At 42.8% G+C, this 17,848-nt stretch overlaps 1 protein-coding gene across 1 annotated transcript in view; it reads left to right on the top strand.

Annotated features, from left to right (window-relative positions):
• The window catches only part of DPP6 (dipeptidyl peptidase like 6), a gene marked incomplete at both ends in the record, with an annotated part of 248,705 nt that overhangs the window by 224,210 nt on the left and 6,647 nt on the right, over nt 1-17,848 (top strand). Inside the window, 2 exons of the mRNA XM_083379052.1 lie at nt 1,283-1,381; nt 5,105-5,174. Of these exons, the coding sequence (XP_083235178.1) occupies nt 1,283-1,381; nt 5,105-5,174 (169 nt within the window). The remainder of the gene's footprint in view (nt 1-1,282; nt 1,382-5,104; nt 5,175-17,848) is intronic.

The raw sequence follows: 17,848 nt of genomic DNA, 5'->3' as shown, positions 1-17,848 counted from the left end.
TTATTACACTCTTCTAGATGGGAGCTCCAACATCCTGATTCAAGGAATGTCCAAGGAAGCAGATCAATTTTCATTCCCGTTCTAAAGGTCTGCAGGACTCGGGCCAACTATATGTCTGGGATAAAACATTCTAGAGAACATGTGCCATCATAGAAAAGGCATGATTCCCAGGTCCCATAAAATTACTGTATCTAGGTAGTCCTTGACTGACAACCTTTTATTTTGTGACCATTAAAGTTACAACAATACTGAAAAAAGTGACTTATGACTATTTTCCTAACTTACAACTCTTGCAGCATCTCCATGGTCATGTGATCAAAATTCAGATACTTGGCAATAATTATTGCACCATCCCAGAATCATGGTATCACGCTATCACCATTTGCAACCTTCCAAATGGTTTCCAACGAGCACAGTCAATGGGGGAAGCCAGATTTTCTTAACGAATGCATGATTCACTTAGAAACTGCAGTGATTCACTTAACCACTGTGACAAAAAGTGTAAAATGGAGCACAAATCAATGAACAGCTGTCTTGATAAGCAATGGAAATCTTCGGCTCAAGAAGCTCCCTAAGAAGGCTGCAAATGACAATCCCAGGACCCTGGGACACTTGCAAACATTATAAATACGCACCAGTTGCCAAGTTACCCAAAGTTTGATCACATGACTGTGGGGATGCTGAAATGGTCATAAGTGTGAAAACTGGTCATACATCACTTTTCCGGTGCTGTTGTAACTTTGAATGATCACAAAATGAATAGTTGTAAGTCAAGGACTATCTGTATATAACAGCTTATCACTGCTCTCTTTAATGTCCAAGAGTCTACTGTTAGACAAGGGTATCAGCAATGGCCATGAGGCATCTCCAAGATCTGCCTGGTAGGAGTCTTGCTGCTGCGAGTAGTCAAAACAATGCATTGAAATTTAGCATCCCTTGTGCTAAATTCTCCAGAACACATGAATGAATCCTAAGAAATGAATCTCCTCTTGCTGTCCTGTTGTGATGGAGTAAAACAGTATCCCAAGTAGTAGGACTTGCCTTTCCAAAAATGAACAGCTAAGCTTCAAATCTTCCGTAATGGAAATACTGGTCTGTCTTTCTTTCTTTCTTTCTTTCTTTCTTTCTTTCTTTCTTTCTTTCTTTCTTTCTTTCTTTCTTTCTTTCTTTCTTTCTTTCTTTCTTTCTTTCTTTCTTTCTTAGAAATAGTGATGCATTCAGTCAGGGTATAATTGGTTAATTTCTCTTCTGATAGGAGACTCTTTCCTATTCCTTGTTCCAGAACTTTTTGATCTAGAAGTAAATGCCAGAGTGCAGAAGACAGTTGCAGAACGACAGATGCCCAAGCAGGAATATCTGGATATCAAGATTCAGGATTACAGTAAGTTACTCTGCTTATTTTCATTGTTGAATTTAAGGGTTTATAATATCATCTTTTAATTTAGAAAAACTCATATTCTACTGGGTCAGCTTTTTTAAAAAAATAGATAAAAGCACGTCACTAGCACCAAAGTAGAAATTCAAATCAGTAAGATGGGTAGCAGCCCCCAGAACAAAAGCAGAATGTATCCATAGCTATAACATAAGAGCATCAATAGAAATCTAGCAACCCAACATATATTTGCTTGTTTATTTATATTCTGCTGTTACTATTTTTATAAATAACTCAAGGGCAGGTCTAAAATTCACAGTCTCCAGGTGACTGGTCCAAAGTCACCCAGCCAGCTCTCATGCCTAAGGTGGGACCAGTACTCCCAGTTTCTAGCCTGGTGCCTTAATTACTAGACTAAACTGGCCCTCACAAGATTTTGGTGTGTTTTAATTCTGTGCAATGTATTAATCAGCATCCTGGATTTAATACACTTATTACTTGCCAAGAATGTCCTCAGAGAGCTCAAAAAAGTTGAGAAGGGTCAAACCATTTGTCAAAGTCTCACCCGCCCCGCCCCCCTTTTTTGAGTGGTACCATGTGAAAATGAATGGGGTGTCATGCACACTCAGTTGTTGGCTACCCACTTCAGTTTTTTTAGCTCTCCTGCAGACACTCCTGTTATTGTATTGCTTCCACAATGGGCAAATATTTGCCATCCTGTTGTCCATCTGTAAACCATCTGCCTTGCCTTCTTTGTTTCTATCTTCCCATTCCATTGGTAGACACATTTTTCATTAGTTAAGAAATGGAGGTGTCTGCAGAACCAAAAACTCTTGTCAAAATAATGAAAATGGCCATGGGCCATCGTCTCACAAGATCTTCCCCTTTTGTACACACATGTGACATCACAGCACAATTACAGAAGGACCAGACCTTGGATATTTTGTTCTGTTCTGTTTTGTTTTTTCAGATCAGATTCTGACAAACCCACTAAAAATCACATTAGAATAAATTAGGTTGACATGAGTTTAGAGAAATCTGTTTTCTACTCAAAGCTCTTGCAATTATTGATTTATGACCAGCCACTCAATGACTGTTAGAGGTTATAAAGGTCTCCCCAAAAAGCACTTGCAACTCAGTTTTAAAATTCTAGAGTTGCCAGCTCTTGTGGTCACATGACCCTATTTTAGGTGCTCAGTAACAGGCCTGATTTTAAATACATTTGTATTAACCCATAATCACAGGAAGATGGTTTATGAAGTTTATCCTGGAAACTGGCAAAAAAATCATCCCCTAGCGAACAATGTGTTTGCATAATGACTACAGCGTTCATTTAATGACAGCAGTATTTGCTTAACGATGGTATTTGCATTACAATCACTGCATTGCTACAGAAAAGGTCGTAAAAGCGGGTCCGATCATGTGGTGACCCATTATACAACTGGCCCAACTTATGATCATGTTTGCTAGCCCTAATTAGGGTCACAACCTGAGGACTACCTGTATTTCATGTACTCCACACTGTCTTAATCTTCCCCCAATTGAAGCATAAATTTAGTTTTATGAATACATGTAATATGCATCATTATTTCTTCTGTAAAAGGATGTGAGGCACCAATCGAGGTTGAATCAATTCATTTTTCCATAGAGGTTTAAGATATTTATCCTCTGGCAAAACTTGCTCTCCCACAGTTGCTCTTAGCCAAGGAAGAAAATTTTACTCCCGCAGTGAAAATGCAGCTGTGGTGAAGGGAAAAGGGGGAGCAATTTTGGAACTGCAGTAAATAGAAAAGCAGTGCCTCCTCTTTCTTTCATCCCAGAGGCCTTCTCCATAACCATAATTCTATTCCATGCCTTCCCATCTCTCCAGTTCCAATAACATTGTGATTGAATCGTAATTCAATTCAGATCAATTCAATCCCATTGGGATTGAATCCATAATTGTGATTTTTATAGAATTACAGAATAACAAAGATGGAAGGGAGCTTGGAGATTTCCTAGCTCAAGCAGGAGACCCTATAGCCTTCTGGACAAATGGCTGTCCAGTCTCTTCTTAAAAGCTTCCAGGGATGGAGCAGCCAGAAGTTCTAGAGGCAAGTTGTTCCACTGGCTAATTGCTCTCACGTTCAAGAAATTTCTGCTTAATTCTAGGTTGCTTCTTTCCTTGATGAGTTTCCATCCATTCGTTCTTGTCCTGCCTTCTGGTGCTTTGGTGAATAGGTTTACCCCCTCTTCTTTGTGGCAGCCTCTTAGATGTTGAAACCCTGCTATCTTGTCACCCCTAGTTCTTCTTTTCACTAGACTAGACATACCCAGTTCCTACAACCATTCTTCGTATGTTTTAGCATCCAGCCTCCTAATCATCTTTGTTGCTCTTTTCAGCAGTCTTTCCAAAGTCTCAACATCTTTTTAATATTGTGGCGACCAAAACTGGATGCAGTATTATAGGTGTGATCTTACTAAGGCTTTGTGAAGCAGTACTGATACTTCACATGATCTTGATTCTGTTCCTCTGCTAATGCAGCCTAGGATTGCATTGACTTTTTTGGCTGCTGCTGCATGCTGCTGCCTCATATTTAAGTGATTGTCCACTAGGATTCCAAGAAGTGTTCATAAGAACTCCAAAAACAAGATGCATTGGGTAAAATTCAACACATATAAGAGGTATCATAATTTAACTCTTCACCTTTAGTATTTGCTAATGGGAAAAGCCACAAATATGAAGCGATATTTATAGTGGACAACTCCCTCCTTGCGATCCTAAAAGATTTCCAAGAGTAGCCTTAATGCTTTAATTCTCTGTGTTCTGCCTTCCCATCTTCAATATGTTGGCATGTAAACCCAAGGGATCTTCATGTGAATCATAACTACAAACCCACTCTCTTTTACAAGTCTCATACAATAATAAATTAAACCAAATGAAATAAAAGGCATACCACTAAAACTCATTTAGCTGTTTATTGCCCTTCAGATACCAGTAATTTGAAATTTAATTGCTATCCCTTTGGTAAATTGACCTGGCAGTTCATGTTTTAAAAACCAAATAAAAAAAGAGGGATAGGCTTGGCAGCAACCTATTTATCCTTGTGCCAATATGCATTTAAGAAAAAGTGAAGCACACTTAGCTGTTATTTTAGGGTACATGTTTCCATCAAGGCAACTATTTTCTCTTCTTAATTCATCCAATTATATCTCCCCTTTTCTTTATTTGTATCATTTCAAGGAGCAAAGGGGGTGGCAATCCAGGCCCTGGAGTTTAAAATGCCTTGAAGAAATCCCAGGCTTAAATCCCTTGTGAAGGAAAAAAGAACAATTTTATTCCATTCTACAGAAGAGGATTTGCATTTTGCTTTGAGTTTCTCCTTGCTTTGCTCTCCTTGCAAACATTGCTTGATAGGGCTGTCATTCCTCCACCTGCTGAGAGGGGGAAAAACACATATCAGCACACCCTAATTGCATGTTTGATATATGACCAAGCGTCTCGGAAAACCATGGTGTATTGTTAGATGTGTGGCCTTTTGTGTAGCAGTGCCAATTTTCTTTCCAAAAGAATCTGTTCTGCTAGGTTGTTATTTGCTGAGCTATTCTCTGTAATGTCATTTTGTTCCCACCAAAAAGTACCCGAGTGTACTTAAAAAAAAAGAAAGAAAAAAAGGTTGCTCATTGCAATGACAGCCTTCCTTGTGCTTAAATGCTTCTCTCTTCCTTTCTTCTCTTTTCTTCTGTTTGCAGAATTGCCACTGCAAATTTTAAAGCCTGCCGTTTTCATGGAAAACACGCACTATCCTTTGCTCCTCGTTGTGTGAGTAATGTTAACAATTGGTATAATTTCCCAGTTATGGCCAGCTATGCCAGCCAAGTTAAGAAAAGGGATATTTCAGAAGGGTGAGGATTTGGCTTTCTTAGGAAAACCAGAAAAGGATGGAAACTTAGCAGATATGGAGGTGGCTCCTAGACACTCATTTCTATTTATATCCTGCCTTTATTATTTTTTTCAAATAAATAACTTAAGTAGATGAACATGCCTTATAATCCTGCCTCTTCCTCTTTTTCTGCACAACAACTCTGCAAGGTGGGTTGGGCTGAGAGGGAAGGGGACTAAAGTACCCTAGCTGGTTGTCATGGCTAAGATAACTAACTAGAACTCCCGGTCTCCTGGTGATTCACAAAGTCACCCAGATGGTTTTCATTCCTAAAACGGGACTAGAACTCACAACCTCTTGGTTTCTAGCCCGGGGCCTTCCCCAGTAGACCAAACTGAAGTTGCTGTTTGTAAAAGGTATGTTTTAAGCCAAGGCAAAAGCAAGGATGCCCCATAACAGAATTCAATATGCTTGTCTTGGGGTTGAGAGTGTTATGTTCCTAATGTTGTTTGTTTACTTAGCAGGACATGTTAAGATACATGCGTGTTTGGATATAGTTAACGTACATGAATGTTGGTGATAGTAGCCAGGGAGACTGGATGGCAAAGAGAGGCTTTCCTGGGGTCGGATGCAAGAAGATTTGTCCCTCAGGCTAGGCCATTGTGTCTTCTCTCCTCCCTAAAGACCCTCGGGATTTTTATGTGATCTATTTTTCTTTTTTTGCTTATAGCTGAACCAAATATGGTCTGTATACATTCTAAACTGTTAGGTTTTCTGGGAGGGATTGGTGGATAAAAAAAAACAAGATGGTGCCTGCAATCACACAGTCAAAGGCCTACCCTTTTTACAAGAAGTCCTCAACTTATAACAAGGCACATAGCAATTGTTTGAAGTTCCAAAGGACCTAGCAGATCACACTTACAGCTGTTTGCAGTTTCCCACAATCATATGACTGTTTTACAGTGCTGGAAGCTGGCATTTACTTCCACTTTTTTGGTGAAATCATGTTCACTGTAAACTGTTGGTTTGCTTAACAACTACAGTGTTTGCTTAATGACTGCCACAAAAATAGTCATGAAATCATATCGGTCACTTTATAATTGTCATAATGTACAACCACTGAAGTTAATTGTGCAAGTATTTGACAATGCAAAGGGCTTAAAGCAATTGTGGAATACAAACCAGATACCAACAATGTCTGCTATGATGATAGCTTAATTACAAGTCCCCCAGTACAATTGAAAAGAAGAATTGCAAGTTAATCTACAGGGATTTTAATGGAAATTAACAAGGTTGAGAATCTCTTGAGGAAAAAAATAGAAACTTATATTTATCTAAATAGACATTCCAAAAAAAGAAAACATTTTATTCTATGAGGAAAAGCCAAAGGGAGTGCTTTAAGCTTAATAAATTAACTGAGGTTAGGATGAATTTTTATTGTTCTGACATATGTAATTGAAAAAAAAGTTTTAATACATGGTTCTGTGCTTATAAAGTGGGTTTGAAAATGCAAATGTTTCTTTTTTTTCTGGCGTGCAATGTTGCTGTACTTCTTAATAATTCTTTGTAATAGATTAGTGTAAATCAGACATGTCAAACACAAGGCCCGGGGGCCGGATCCGGCCCGTGAAGTGGTTTCATGTGGCCCGCGAAGCCATCCTGGAAACAGTGAGGGAATGGTCCCCAATGCCTTGGTCCTGGCCCAGAGACCCTCCTTCTGCCAGAGACCCCCAGATCTGTCCCACTCCTGCCCAGGCCCCCATAGGCACCCTTGATGCGAACTATGTAGAGCTGGCCACGCCCACCCAGTAGGCCATACGCACTCTAGCCACGCCCACCCAGTAGGCCACGCCCACCCTGGCCATACCCACCTGGCCCTCTGAGGGCAACCGCAATGCTGATGCGGCCCTCAATGAAATTGAGTTTGACACCCCTGGTGTAAATGAATTTGAAGGAATCAATGTTAAAAGAAAGCTAGAAAAAGATGAATTAAAATGATTTAGGACCCTAATAAGTAGGCATGTAAATAGGAGCACGGCTGTGATGCCGTGGTGACATCTTGACTTTTTAAAATCCTATTACCCAGTTAGATGCCCTTGTGACCTGTGCTTGCTAGTTTTAAAAGATCAATAATAAATAAGATAGGTTTGTTGCATTTCGTCTTGACACATAACTTAAAATAAGGAGTTCATCATAACATAGTCAGTTACCTTCACTCTTTAAACTTCTGGATTAGGACCGGATCCTATTTTAACCTATGTTATAATCTCTCTTGGCAAATGATTGTGGCTCTTGTATCTATAATTTCCTAGCAATTCCTGGAAAAATCTTGAAGGACAGGCAGATTTGAAAACAAAAATCCACCATCCTCACTTTATTTTATTTTATGTAAGCAAAGAGGAAAACAGCCATATTGCTAGAATATGTTGGGTGTAAAAGAAGGAGACCTGTAACATCTCTGCTATGTGAGCTGCATTGAGTGCCAGTTTGCTTCCAGGTCCAATTCAAGGTGTTGGTTGAGATCTATAAAGCCTTACGTGACATGGGCCAGGCTACCTATGAAACCGGCTTTGTCCCATTACATTGGCTAGTCAAGAGGGAAGATATGTTGCCAACCCTGTCAAATAAAAAAATCTGACTGGCAGGTTCCAGGAAGAGAGCCTTCTCTGCCAGTGCCCCCTGCCCTATAGAATAGTCTCCCTTTGGAGTAAGGGGGGGTGGGGATTTCCACTCTCCTGGTCTTCCAGAAAGAAGTCAAAACATGGGCTCTGCATGTTCTGTGGGGAGCTCAAAGGAGCATGCAGCTGTGGGGCTGGTTGGTGCCCTTTTCAATTGAGGAAGATAATCTCTAGGCAGAGTACTGGGGGTGTATTATATCTGTAAACAACATTAATATAAGTTAAACAAGTTATTCCAGTTATACGGTAAGGGAAAAAACAATCTGACAGGAGAACACGCGGGAACTTTGACAGCTGTCAAAGTTGCCCGCACGGCGCAGGCGCAGCCACTGACAGCTCGCGGCTGTCAAAACACCGAGCCATGCGGAAGCAAGAACTGTCAAGAACAGACGGCGCGGATTGGTCCGGTTAGACGCGGCGCCAAAAGGAACATTCCTGATTGGCCCTCACTGACAGCTGCCGGCTATAAAAGCCGGGCAAGTTATCCTGTTTTTGTCTTGCTCTAAATAAACCTTTAGTTAAGTAGCCTGTCGTCCCGAGTGGTCCTTTCGGCTACTTCACTGGCGACGAGGGTGGGATCGCTCCTGAGCTGAAGTCACGGCCGAGGAAGAGAGTTCCCGGCCAGAGCTGACATTGGAAGTTTTAACTTCCAACAGAGCGAGACCTAGGACCGGACGACATGGCAAACTTCGGGCGTGTGAGGGAATTCGATACCCGCCATCCCGAGAGGTGGCAATCACACCTGGGACAAGTCGAAGGATTTCTCCTCGTCAGCAAAATCACTGACGACAGAGCAAAGGCCGCCGCTCTCCTATACATCAGCGGACCCCCGGTGTACGACGCTGCCGTCGGGCTGTTTAGCCCGGTACCCATCACCGAAGTCTCCTACGCGGACTTGGTAGACCGGCTTAACAAGCATTATATGCCAGCACGCTCAGAACTGTACTGGCGAGTACAATTCGCCCAGAAGAAACAGCGACCAGACAAACCCGCGAATGACTTCATCGCAGGGGTCAGGCACGCCGCGCGGAACTGCTGCTTCCCCGACCTGGAAGACCGCATCAGAGACCAGGTGGTGATTGGGTTAAGGGACAAGCGGCTTCAGAAGAAACTGACATCTAAACCCGACATGGGTCTAGCAGAATTGACCCGAGAAATTATGGCCTACGAGTATAACCACAAGAAGAAATCGACTACCACGACCCCAGAGAGCCCAGCGACCGTATACCAAGAGAGCGCAACTCTCAGTGACAGCGACGAATCGGTGGACTTCACTGACGGGGAAGCCCTTCAGCGCAGGATGGAACGCAGACAACAGAGAAGAAGCGACACATCGGATCGCCGAAGAACCAGGAACCCCCCTCCACCACCACCACCACGTTACGAGCAACGGGCCGCCTACACCAGCTGCGGGGGAAATCATGCCCGTGGAAGCTGCCGGTTCAGAAACGCTAAGTGCCACAATTGCGGAAAGACCGGCCACATCAAACCGGTGTGCCGAAGCCGGGGCCGCGACAACGTGAATGATCTGGAGGCCAATTCCCCAGGTAGGCCAGCTACCCGGGCCAACATAGAAAAAACGCCAGGGGCCCTAGTAGAAACAATTGATAAGGTACACTGCCTAAGCTCAAAGGTGAGGATCAGGGTAAAAATTCAGGGAGTCCCCTGCCCCATGGAGGTGGACTCCGGGTCAGCAGTCTCCTTAATTTCATTCAAAACGTATCAGGAGATCTGCCAACAAAGCAAGGGAAAAATTCCTCTGAGGCAAACTCAGGTCCACCTAGCAGATTTCCAAAAAACCCCCATTCCTCTGGAAGGAAGGGCTAGGGTTGCTGTAGAGTACAAAAAATTCAAGGGGCCCCTAGAAGTTCTAGTGACGCCAGGGAACCGCACCAACCTGATAGGGCTGAACTGGTTCGGGCCTTTAGGGATCGCCATTACTGGGGTAAATACAGTCCAATCCTCTAGCCTCGAAGCCGTTTGCAACAAGTATGCAGACGTCTTCGATGGCACGTTAGGGAAATACACCGGTCCCCCCATCTCTTTACAATTAAACCCAGCAATCCAACCCATAAAGATAAGAGCTAGGAGAGTACCATTTGCCCTTAAAGAAAAAATAGAAAATGAACTAGAACGCCTCATAGGTCTTGGGGTGCTGGAACCTACGGAAGGGGGAAGCTGGGAGACCCCAATAGTCACCCCAGTTAAACCTAACGGTGAAATAAGATTATGCGCGGACTATAAGGCGACCCTCAACCTAGCTCTCAGCCCCCATGCTTACCCGGTGCCAGCGGTAAGGGACGTATTTGCTTCCATCCGCTCTGGCGCCATTTTTGCAAAACTTGATCTGACGCAGGCGTATTTGCAACTGCCTGTCACAAATGACACTGCAGAAGCCCAAACAATTGTCACCCACCGCAGTGCCTTTAAAGTGAAAAGGCTCCAATTCGGCATATCGGCAGCCCCGGGTATCTTCCAGGGTATCATGGAGAAAACCCTGAAGGGAATACCCGGGGTCTGCCCCTATTTCGACGATGTTCTCATCGCCGGAGAAAATGAAGCAAACTTAGCTGACAGACTGTCAGCTGTGCTAAGCCGGCTCAGAGAAGCCGGTCTCAAACTTAAACGGGAAAAGTGCTCCATCGGAGTCACATCCACAGAATTCCTAGGGTACAAAATAGACGGCCAAGGCATCCACCCCACCACAGAAAAACTAAGGGCTATTCAGACAGCGCCTAGCCCAAAGAATAAACAAGAACTCCAAGCCTTTTTAGGATTATTAAACTTTTATCACGCTTTCCTTCCCCACAAAGCCACCATAGCGGAGCCTCTGCATAGGCTCCTGGACAAGGGAACTGCCTGGTCCTGGACCAAAACACATGAAAATAGCTTCCAATCATTAAAAAAGATTATTTGCAACAGTTCAACGATAACCCTTTTCCGAGAAGACACACCAATATGCATCGCTTGCGATGCATCTCCCTATGGGATTGGGGCAGTGTTAAGTCATCTATACAAGGACGGCACCCAAAGACCCATAGCCTTTTATTCACGCACTCTGTCAAAAGCAGAAAGGAATTACACACAAATAGACAGAGAAGGCCTAGCAATAGTCGCAGGGGTTAAAAAATTCCATGACTACCTCTATGGGAGACCCTTTACCATATTCACAGATCACAAACCCCTATTAGGAATATTCACGTGGAATAAAGCAACACCACAGATTCTCTCACCGAGAATACTACGGTGGTCCACCTTCTTATCTGCCTATTCTTATCAATTAATACATAAACCAGGGAAGGAATTAGGACACGCAGACTGCCTCAGCAGACTGCCAATTCAAAGCAAGGACCCAGACCCAGCCCCAGCTGGACTGATTCTAGCAATCTCTCAACTTCCAGACTGCCCCCTCTCTGCAAAGATTATAGCTAACAACTCAGGTAAAGACAAAATACTCAGCAGAATCCTCAGGTGGGCAACAACAGGTTGGCCAGCACAAAACCCACACCCCCAATTCCAGCCATTCTATAACAGGAGAAATGAAATATCTTCACATATGGGATGCCTTCTATGGGGGAATCGAGTCATAATACCTAATAGGAACATAAATCAAACATTAGACATCTTACACGAAGGACATCCAGGCATTGTCAAGATGAAAGCTATGGCCAGGAGTTATGTCTGGTGGCCTGGCATAGATAAAGAGATAGAAAAATATGTAGGAGGGTGCTACACCTGTCAAGCAACACGAAGCGAGCCACCCCAAGCACCAATTCACAAATGGGAAACTACAAAAAACCCATGGTCACGCATACATTTAGATTTCGCAGGACCTATCCAGGGACAAAGTTTCCTAATAGTAGTGGACAGCTATTCTAAATTGTTAGAAGTCACTCCCCTTAGAAAAACAACGTCAGGAGCCACTATACAGGCCCTAAGGAAAATATTCGCCACACATGGCCTCCCAGACACCATGGTTTCAGACAATGGACCTCAATTCACCTCTCGTGAATTTCAGATGTTCGCTATGAAGAACTGTATTAGGCTGGTCACGTCTGCACCGTTCCACCCATCGACGAACGGGATGGCTGAAATTATGGTGCGTTCCACAAAAGAAGCTCTGAAAAAATTCGTCAAGGGGAACTGGCAGCGGCGACTCAGCCAGTTCCTAATGTCACAACACGCAACTCCATGTACAACAACGGGCAAATCACCCGCGGAACTAAGATGGGGGAGGAGACTGATAACGCGGCTCGACAGACTACATCCTGACACATACCCGGAAGAAAACGATCACCCCCACCCAAACCGCACTCTCAAACCTGGGCAAATGATATGGGCACGGTCATACACAGACAAAAACAAATGGGTCCAAGGGACAGTGCTAAAACAAACAGGACCCATTTCTTATCTAATATCCACACAAACTCACGGCAATCTACGCCGCCAAATTGATCAACTCAGACCAAGACAACCACCGCACAACCCAGAACCCCAACACGAGCTGCAAGCCCCCGCAGAAATACTGCCGATACCAAACCAAGAGGAAGAGGGGCAAGAAAACTTACTGCCACCTGAACCAGACATCGCCCCACTTCCAAGACACTCCAACAGGAACAGAAAAGCCCCCACATACTTAAAGGACTACCAGTGGGCAGGTTCCAACGACCAAGGGGGAGGGAACGCTCCAGGGGAGGGGTAAGGGGTGTATTATATCTGTAAACAACATTAATATAAGTTAAACAAGTTATTCCAGTTATACGGTGAGGGAAAAAACAATCTGACAGGAGAACACGCGGGAACTTTGACAGCTGTCAAAGTTCCCCGCACGGCGCAGGCGCAGCCACTGACAGCTCGCGGCTGTCAAAACACCGAGCCATGCGGAAGCAAGAACTGTCAAGAACAGACGGCGCGGATTGGTCCGGTTAGACGCGGCGCCAAAAGGAACGTTCCTGATTGGCCCTCACTGACAGCTGCCGGCTATAAAAGCCGGGCAAGTTATCCTGTTTTTGTCTTGCTCTAAATAAACCTTTAGTTAAGTAGCCTGTCGTCCCGAGTGGTCCTTTTCGGCTACTTCAGTGGGAAGTCAGCTACCCTGAGTAGGAAATATTAAAAAGGGCAGAAAAATATATTTCCTATAAAGATATTGAAGAACCAGTATAGCATGCCCAGTTTTCTTAATAGTCCCAGGTCTCCTTCCCCTAAGCAGAAAACCAGTTCTATAGACATGCAAATGTAAGCCATCAAGAAGGTTGGAGCTAGAACATTAAGAAGACAAAGACCTGAAATCTACATACCCCACCCAAAGTCTAAAACAGGACACAATAGGATTAACTCAGGGGTCAGCAACCTGAAACAGTGAAAGAGACACTTGGAACCGGTTCCCTCACAAAAGGAAAAACTGGGAGCCGCAAAAAACATGTGCACATGCACGTACATGCACGCATGCGCAGAACAGGGTTTGACTGAAGAGTGGAGCCAAGGCGAGATATGCACCTACCCTGCATATTTGAATTGATTGGTTGAAAATTTTTAGTCCCACTTTTTTTTTTTTGGACTGCACATGGCAGAGGACCGGGAGCCGCAGGTTGCAGACCTGTGGATTAACTCATCAGAATACCAGAAAGGCAGACTCAGGTCAAAAGTTCATGACACAGGAAATAGCCTCAGACAGGAACAGGAAGCAACTCCAAACACAAGGATCCAGAGGGTATAAAAACCTACTCCCTACATGTGGTCAGTCCTTGTTTTCTGCCAGAGCCATCTTCCTGTCTGGTTCTCCTCTTCAATAAACAACAACCTTCTTCCCAAAGCAGTTGCCATGTTTATTCCCAGCTTGGATGAACCACAATGAAGACTTTTCTTCCAACAGTACAATAAAATATCAGAATAAAAAAAAACAATATATAAAAATTAAAACGCTGGAATTAAAATTTCAGGGTTAATTTTTTTTTAAGAGGGAGGCAAGAATAATTAAAAATGAATTGAAAAGGTGAAAGGAGGGCCTCTCAGGGCACCAAACTAGCCCCATGGCTTCATGCTCCTTTGGGCTCCCCACAGGAGGTTGCATAGCCCATATTTTTGACTTTTTTCCGGAAGGCCAGGAGAGTGGAACCCCACCTCACCTCCCAAGGGAGAAGGGCAGTTCCGAAATGCAATAAATAAAAAATAAATAAAAACATTTTTTAAATGTCAAAATGTGTGCCAGTCTAAAGGGAGAACAAAAGCTCTTTCGTGAACCCTCCCACTTACTTCACTTCAAACTTATCTCCTGGGAAAATGTGCTTCGTTATGCAAATGCCGGGGAAGATTGGTGCTCATCAAGTTAACAACAACAGTTGATTACAACTGCCTCAGAATGAGAAAGCATGGCTTTCAGTGGGCCCTGAATAAATGCAAATCAACTCAATCTCCCTCCCTCCCACCCCACCCCCACCCCCCTCTCTCTTTCTCTCTCTCTCACACACACACACACAGAGACAGAGAGAGAGACAGACGGACAGACAGACAGACAGACACACAAATGCATATGGAGTCATGTATGGTCTCCATCTGGGCTGGAGATATCAAAAAGAGTGAGGAAGAGTGACATGCTGAGCTTTTCTTTTCTTTTTGCAAATACATTCATCTCCCGCTTGCCATATTAGCTTGATTTCCTGGTGGATGAAAGTCTAAAAGGTTTTGGAGTTAAATTTAAAGGTGAGATTTTGGCCAGATCTTCTATAACCTCACACTGCCTTCTCAAACACATTTTAAAGATTTTTGTATGGCTTTATCCTAAGTATTGCACCGAAATTCCTGATAAGATGAGTTCTCATGTAGGACTGGTAATCCTCGTCTTACGACCACAACTGAGCCCAAAATTTCCATTGCTAAGCAAGACAATGGTTAAGTGAAACTTCCCCCATTTTACAAACTTTCTTGCCACATTTGTTAAGTGAATCGTTGCAGGTATTAAGTTAGTAACACAGTTGTTAAGTGAATCTTGCTTCCCCATCGTCTTTCTTTGTCAGAAGGTCACAAAAGGTGATCACATGACCCCTTGGGACACTGCAACTGTCATCCCAGTTGCTAAGTGTCCGAAGTTTGATCATGTGACCACGAGCAAGTTGCAATGGCCGTGTGAAAAATGGTCATAAGTCACTTTTTCCAGTGCCATTGTAATTTCAAATGGTCACTAAACAAGTGGTTGTAAGTTGAGGACTACCTGTATAGCACAATTCCCACAAATTCTCTTCATAAGGATGCTCATAAGAGTGTTAATCTTGGCCTAAACCACAAACTTTTGCATTCAGCCAGTCGAATGAACTTTAACCGGTTGGTTTCTAAGAACACTTTGGGCTGACTTGATGCTGCAGATTCTTTTGGAATATTTTTGATTATCTTGTTTAATTAATTGTTTTAATTAGCAACAATATGTCTACTGTTCCTTTTTAATTTTGATTTTCAAGATAGAACAGATCAGGTTAAGCTTACTTGTGACATTATTATTACCTTACCTCGGCATTCATCACTGATGAAATTGTCTGTGTTTCTCTTAACTAGCTTGCAGCTGCCTTAAGGAAATAAAATCTGACAATGTAGATTGACAAGAAAAAATGTATATATATATATATATATATATCCTAAATAAGTTGCATCAATAAATAGCTATTGTGCCCTCTAGCCCTGGGGAAAAATAGTTGTCTGACATTAAATTAATCGGTAGCGAGATGCTTATGTTCCTTGAATCTCTGCATAAAATCTGTAAAATTGGGATTTAGGAATCAAAATGTAGAGAGGACCCATGATTAGCACTGCCAAAGGTTAGGAAAGCTCTTATCACCAGCCAGAGGTGCTGAGACAAACTCTCACATCCTACAGGAAGAGTAACTGCAGCAACTATTCAGGGGAAACAAACGCAACTGCTGAGTCATCGCTATTCTAGGGAGAACTCTTGTCTGCTGATGTTGCGGAGGTCAGTCATCTCTTGGTCCAAAGAAGCAGAACAGGAAGCAGGCAGATTTGGGATGGAGAGTCAGACAGAATTTAAATTTGGGAAAGAGCCTTTCAGACTGAGTGAGAGGCAACCAGCTATCCCTGCATGGAGCAAATTAGTCCTGGTCATTTAAATGGCCTCTTGCAACCCACCAGCATCTTATGGGCATTCTACAGAAACAGCACGGGTGACTCTGCACAGACAAGATTATGAGCTTCCAGCATGGAGTAAACCTTTCTCCCTTAACAAAATGCACAAACAACAAAGTACGCAGAAGCAGGGGCGGCGGGAAAGAACTGGAGGGGTATTCTTTTTTTTAAAATCCCGTTTATATCCCGCCCTTCTCCAAAGACTCAGGCCAGCTTACAATCTAAAGCACAATGTGCTTAGCAATAGCCTTCATTCTATGTATATGCCTGCTTATTAGGGCTTTCACACACACCCCAAGCGGCATTATTACAAAGTCAGCTTATTGCCCCCAACAATCTGGGTCCTCATTTTACCTACTTCGGAAGGATGGAAGGCTGAGTCAACCCTGAGCCTGGTGGGACTCAAACCTGCACTAATTGCAGGCAGCTGGTGTTACTTAAGGAGGCATTAGCCCACTGCTCCACCAAGGCTCATTACAATATGGGCAATCTAATCTATTTTAGGGTGATTATTTATTTATCTATATAATAGAATAATAATAGAATAATTTATTGGCCAAGTGTGATAGGATAGGATAGGATACACAAGGAATTTGTCTCTGGTGCATAAGCTTGCGGCATACATATAAACAGCAAGTAATAGGTCATAAGCCATAATAATAGTTACAATCATTAATAAGTTACAAACAGCAATTGATAAATCATTGGAAACCAATAGGAGAAGATAGTAGGAAAGTAGGAAAGATGAGAAAAGTTGAGAGATGAGGCACTGCTGTGTGAGAATTAAGTGTTCAGCAGAGTGATGGCACCGGGGGTGGGGACTATTTTGGTGTCTCGTTGTTTTGGCATGCATTGCTCTATAGCGGTGTCCCAGGGGAAAAGTTGAAACAGGTTATGCCTTGGATGTGAGGGGTCTATAGATATTTTCTCGGCCCTCTTTTTGATTTGTGCAATATACAGGCCCTCAACGGAAGGTTGGCTGGTTGCAGTTGTTTTTTCTGCAGTGTTAACTATCTGTTGAAGTCTGTACCTGTCCTGTTTGATTGCTGTGCCAAACCACATAGTTATTAAGATACAAATCACAGACTCAGTCATTTAATCTCTTTTAATGTTTGTATTCTTGTACTTTTATTTGTTTGCCCTGTTCACCGCCCTGAGTCCTTCGGGAGAAGGGCGGTATACAAATAAAATTATTATTAATTATTATTATTATTATTATTATTATTATTATTATTATTATTATTATTATTATTATTATTATTATTATTCTGTAGAACTGTATCAGCAGATCCTTAGGGAATCTGAGCTTTCTGAGTTGACACAGGAAGAACATACTTTGTTGTCCCTTTTTAATGATGGTTCTAATGTTAGGTGTCCATTGCAAGTCCTTGGAGATAATAGAATCCAGAAACTTGAAGTTATCTACTGTTGATACCGTGTGGCCTAATATTGTAAGGGGTGGTAGAATAGAAGAGCTTCCTGTAATATCTATTGTCATGGGTACAGTTTTAAGAGTGTTCAGCTCCAGATTGTTCCAGCTGCACCACAGGGCCAGATGTTTTACCTCTTGTGTATATGCAGACTCATTATTGCCTAAAATGAGGCCAATCACTGTTGTATCATCTGCAAACTTCAGTATTTAAACAGAGGGATCCTTCAAGATGCAGTCATTGGTATATAGAGAGAAGGGCAATAGAGAGAGCACACAGCCCTGTGCTAAATGAACGGGTGTTCAATGTGATTTTTCCCTAGCTTCACTTGCTGCTTCCTATTTGTTAGAAAGCCTATATTCCATCTATATCCATCCA

Source organism: Vipera ursinii (assembly GCF_947247035.1).
Source record: "Vipera ursinii genome assembly, chromosome: Z".
Classification (NCBI taxonomy): Eukaryota; Metazoa; Chordata; class Lepidosauria; order Squamata; family Viperidae; genus Vipera; species Vipera ursinii.
Note: the sequence above shows the minus strand (reverse complement) of the source record. Positions and strands in the feature narration are given on the sequence as shown.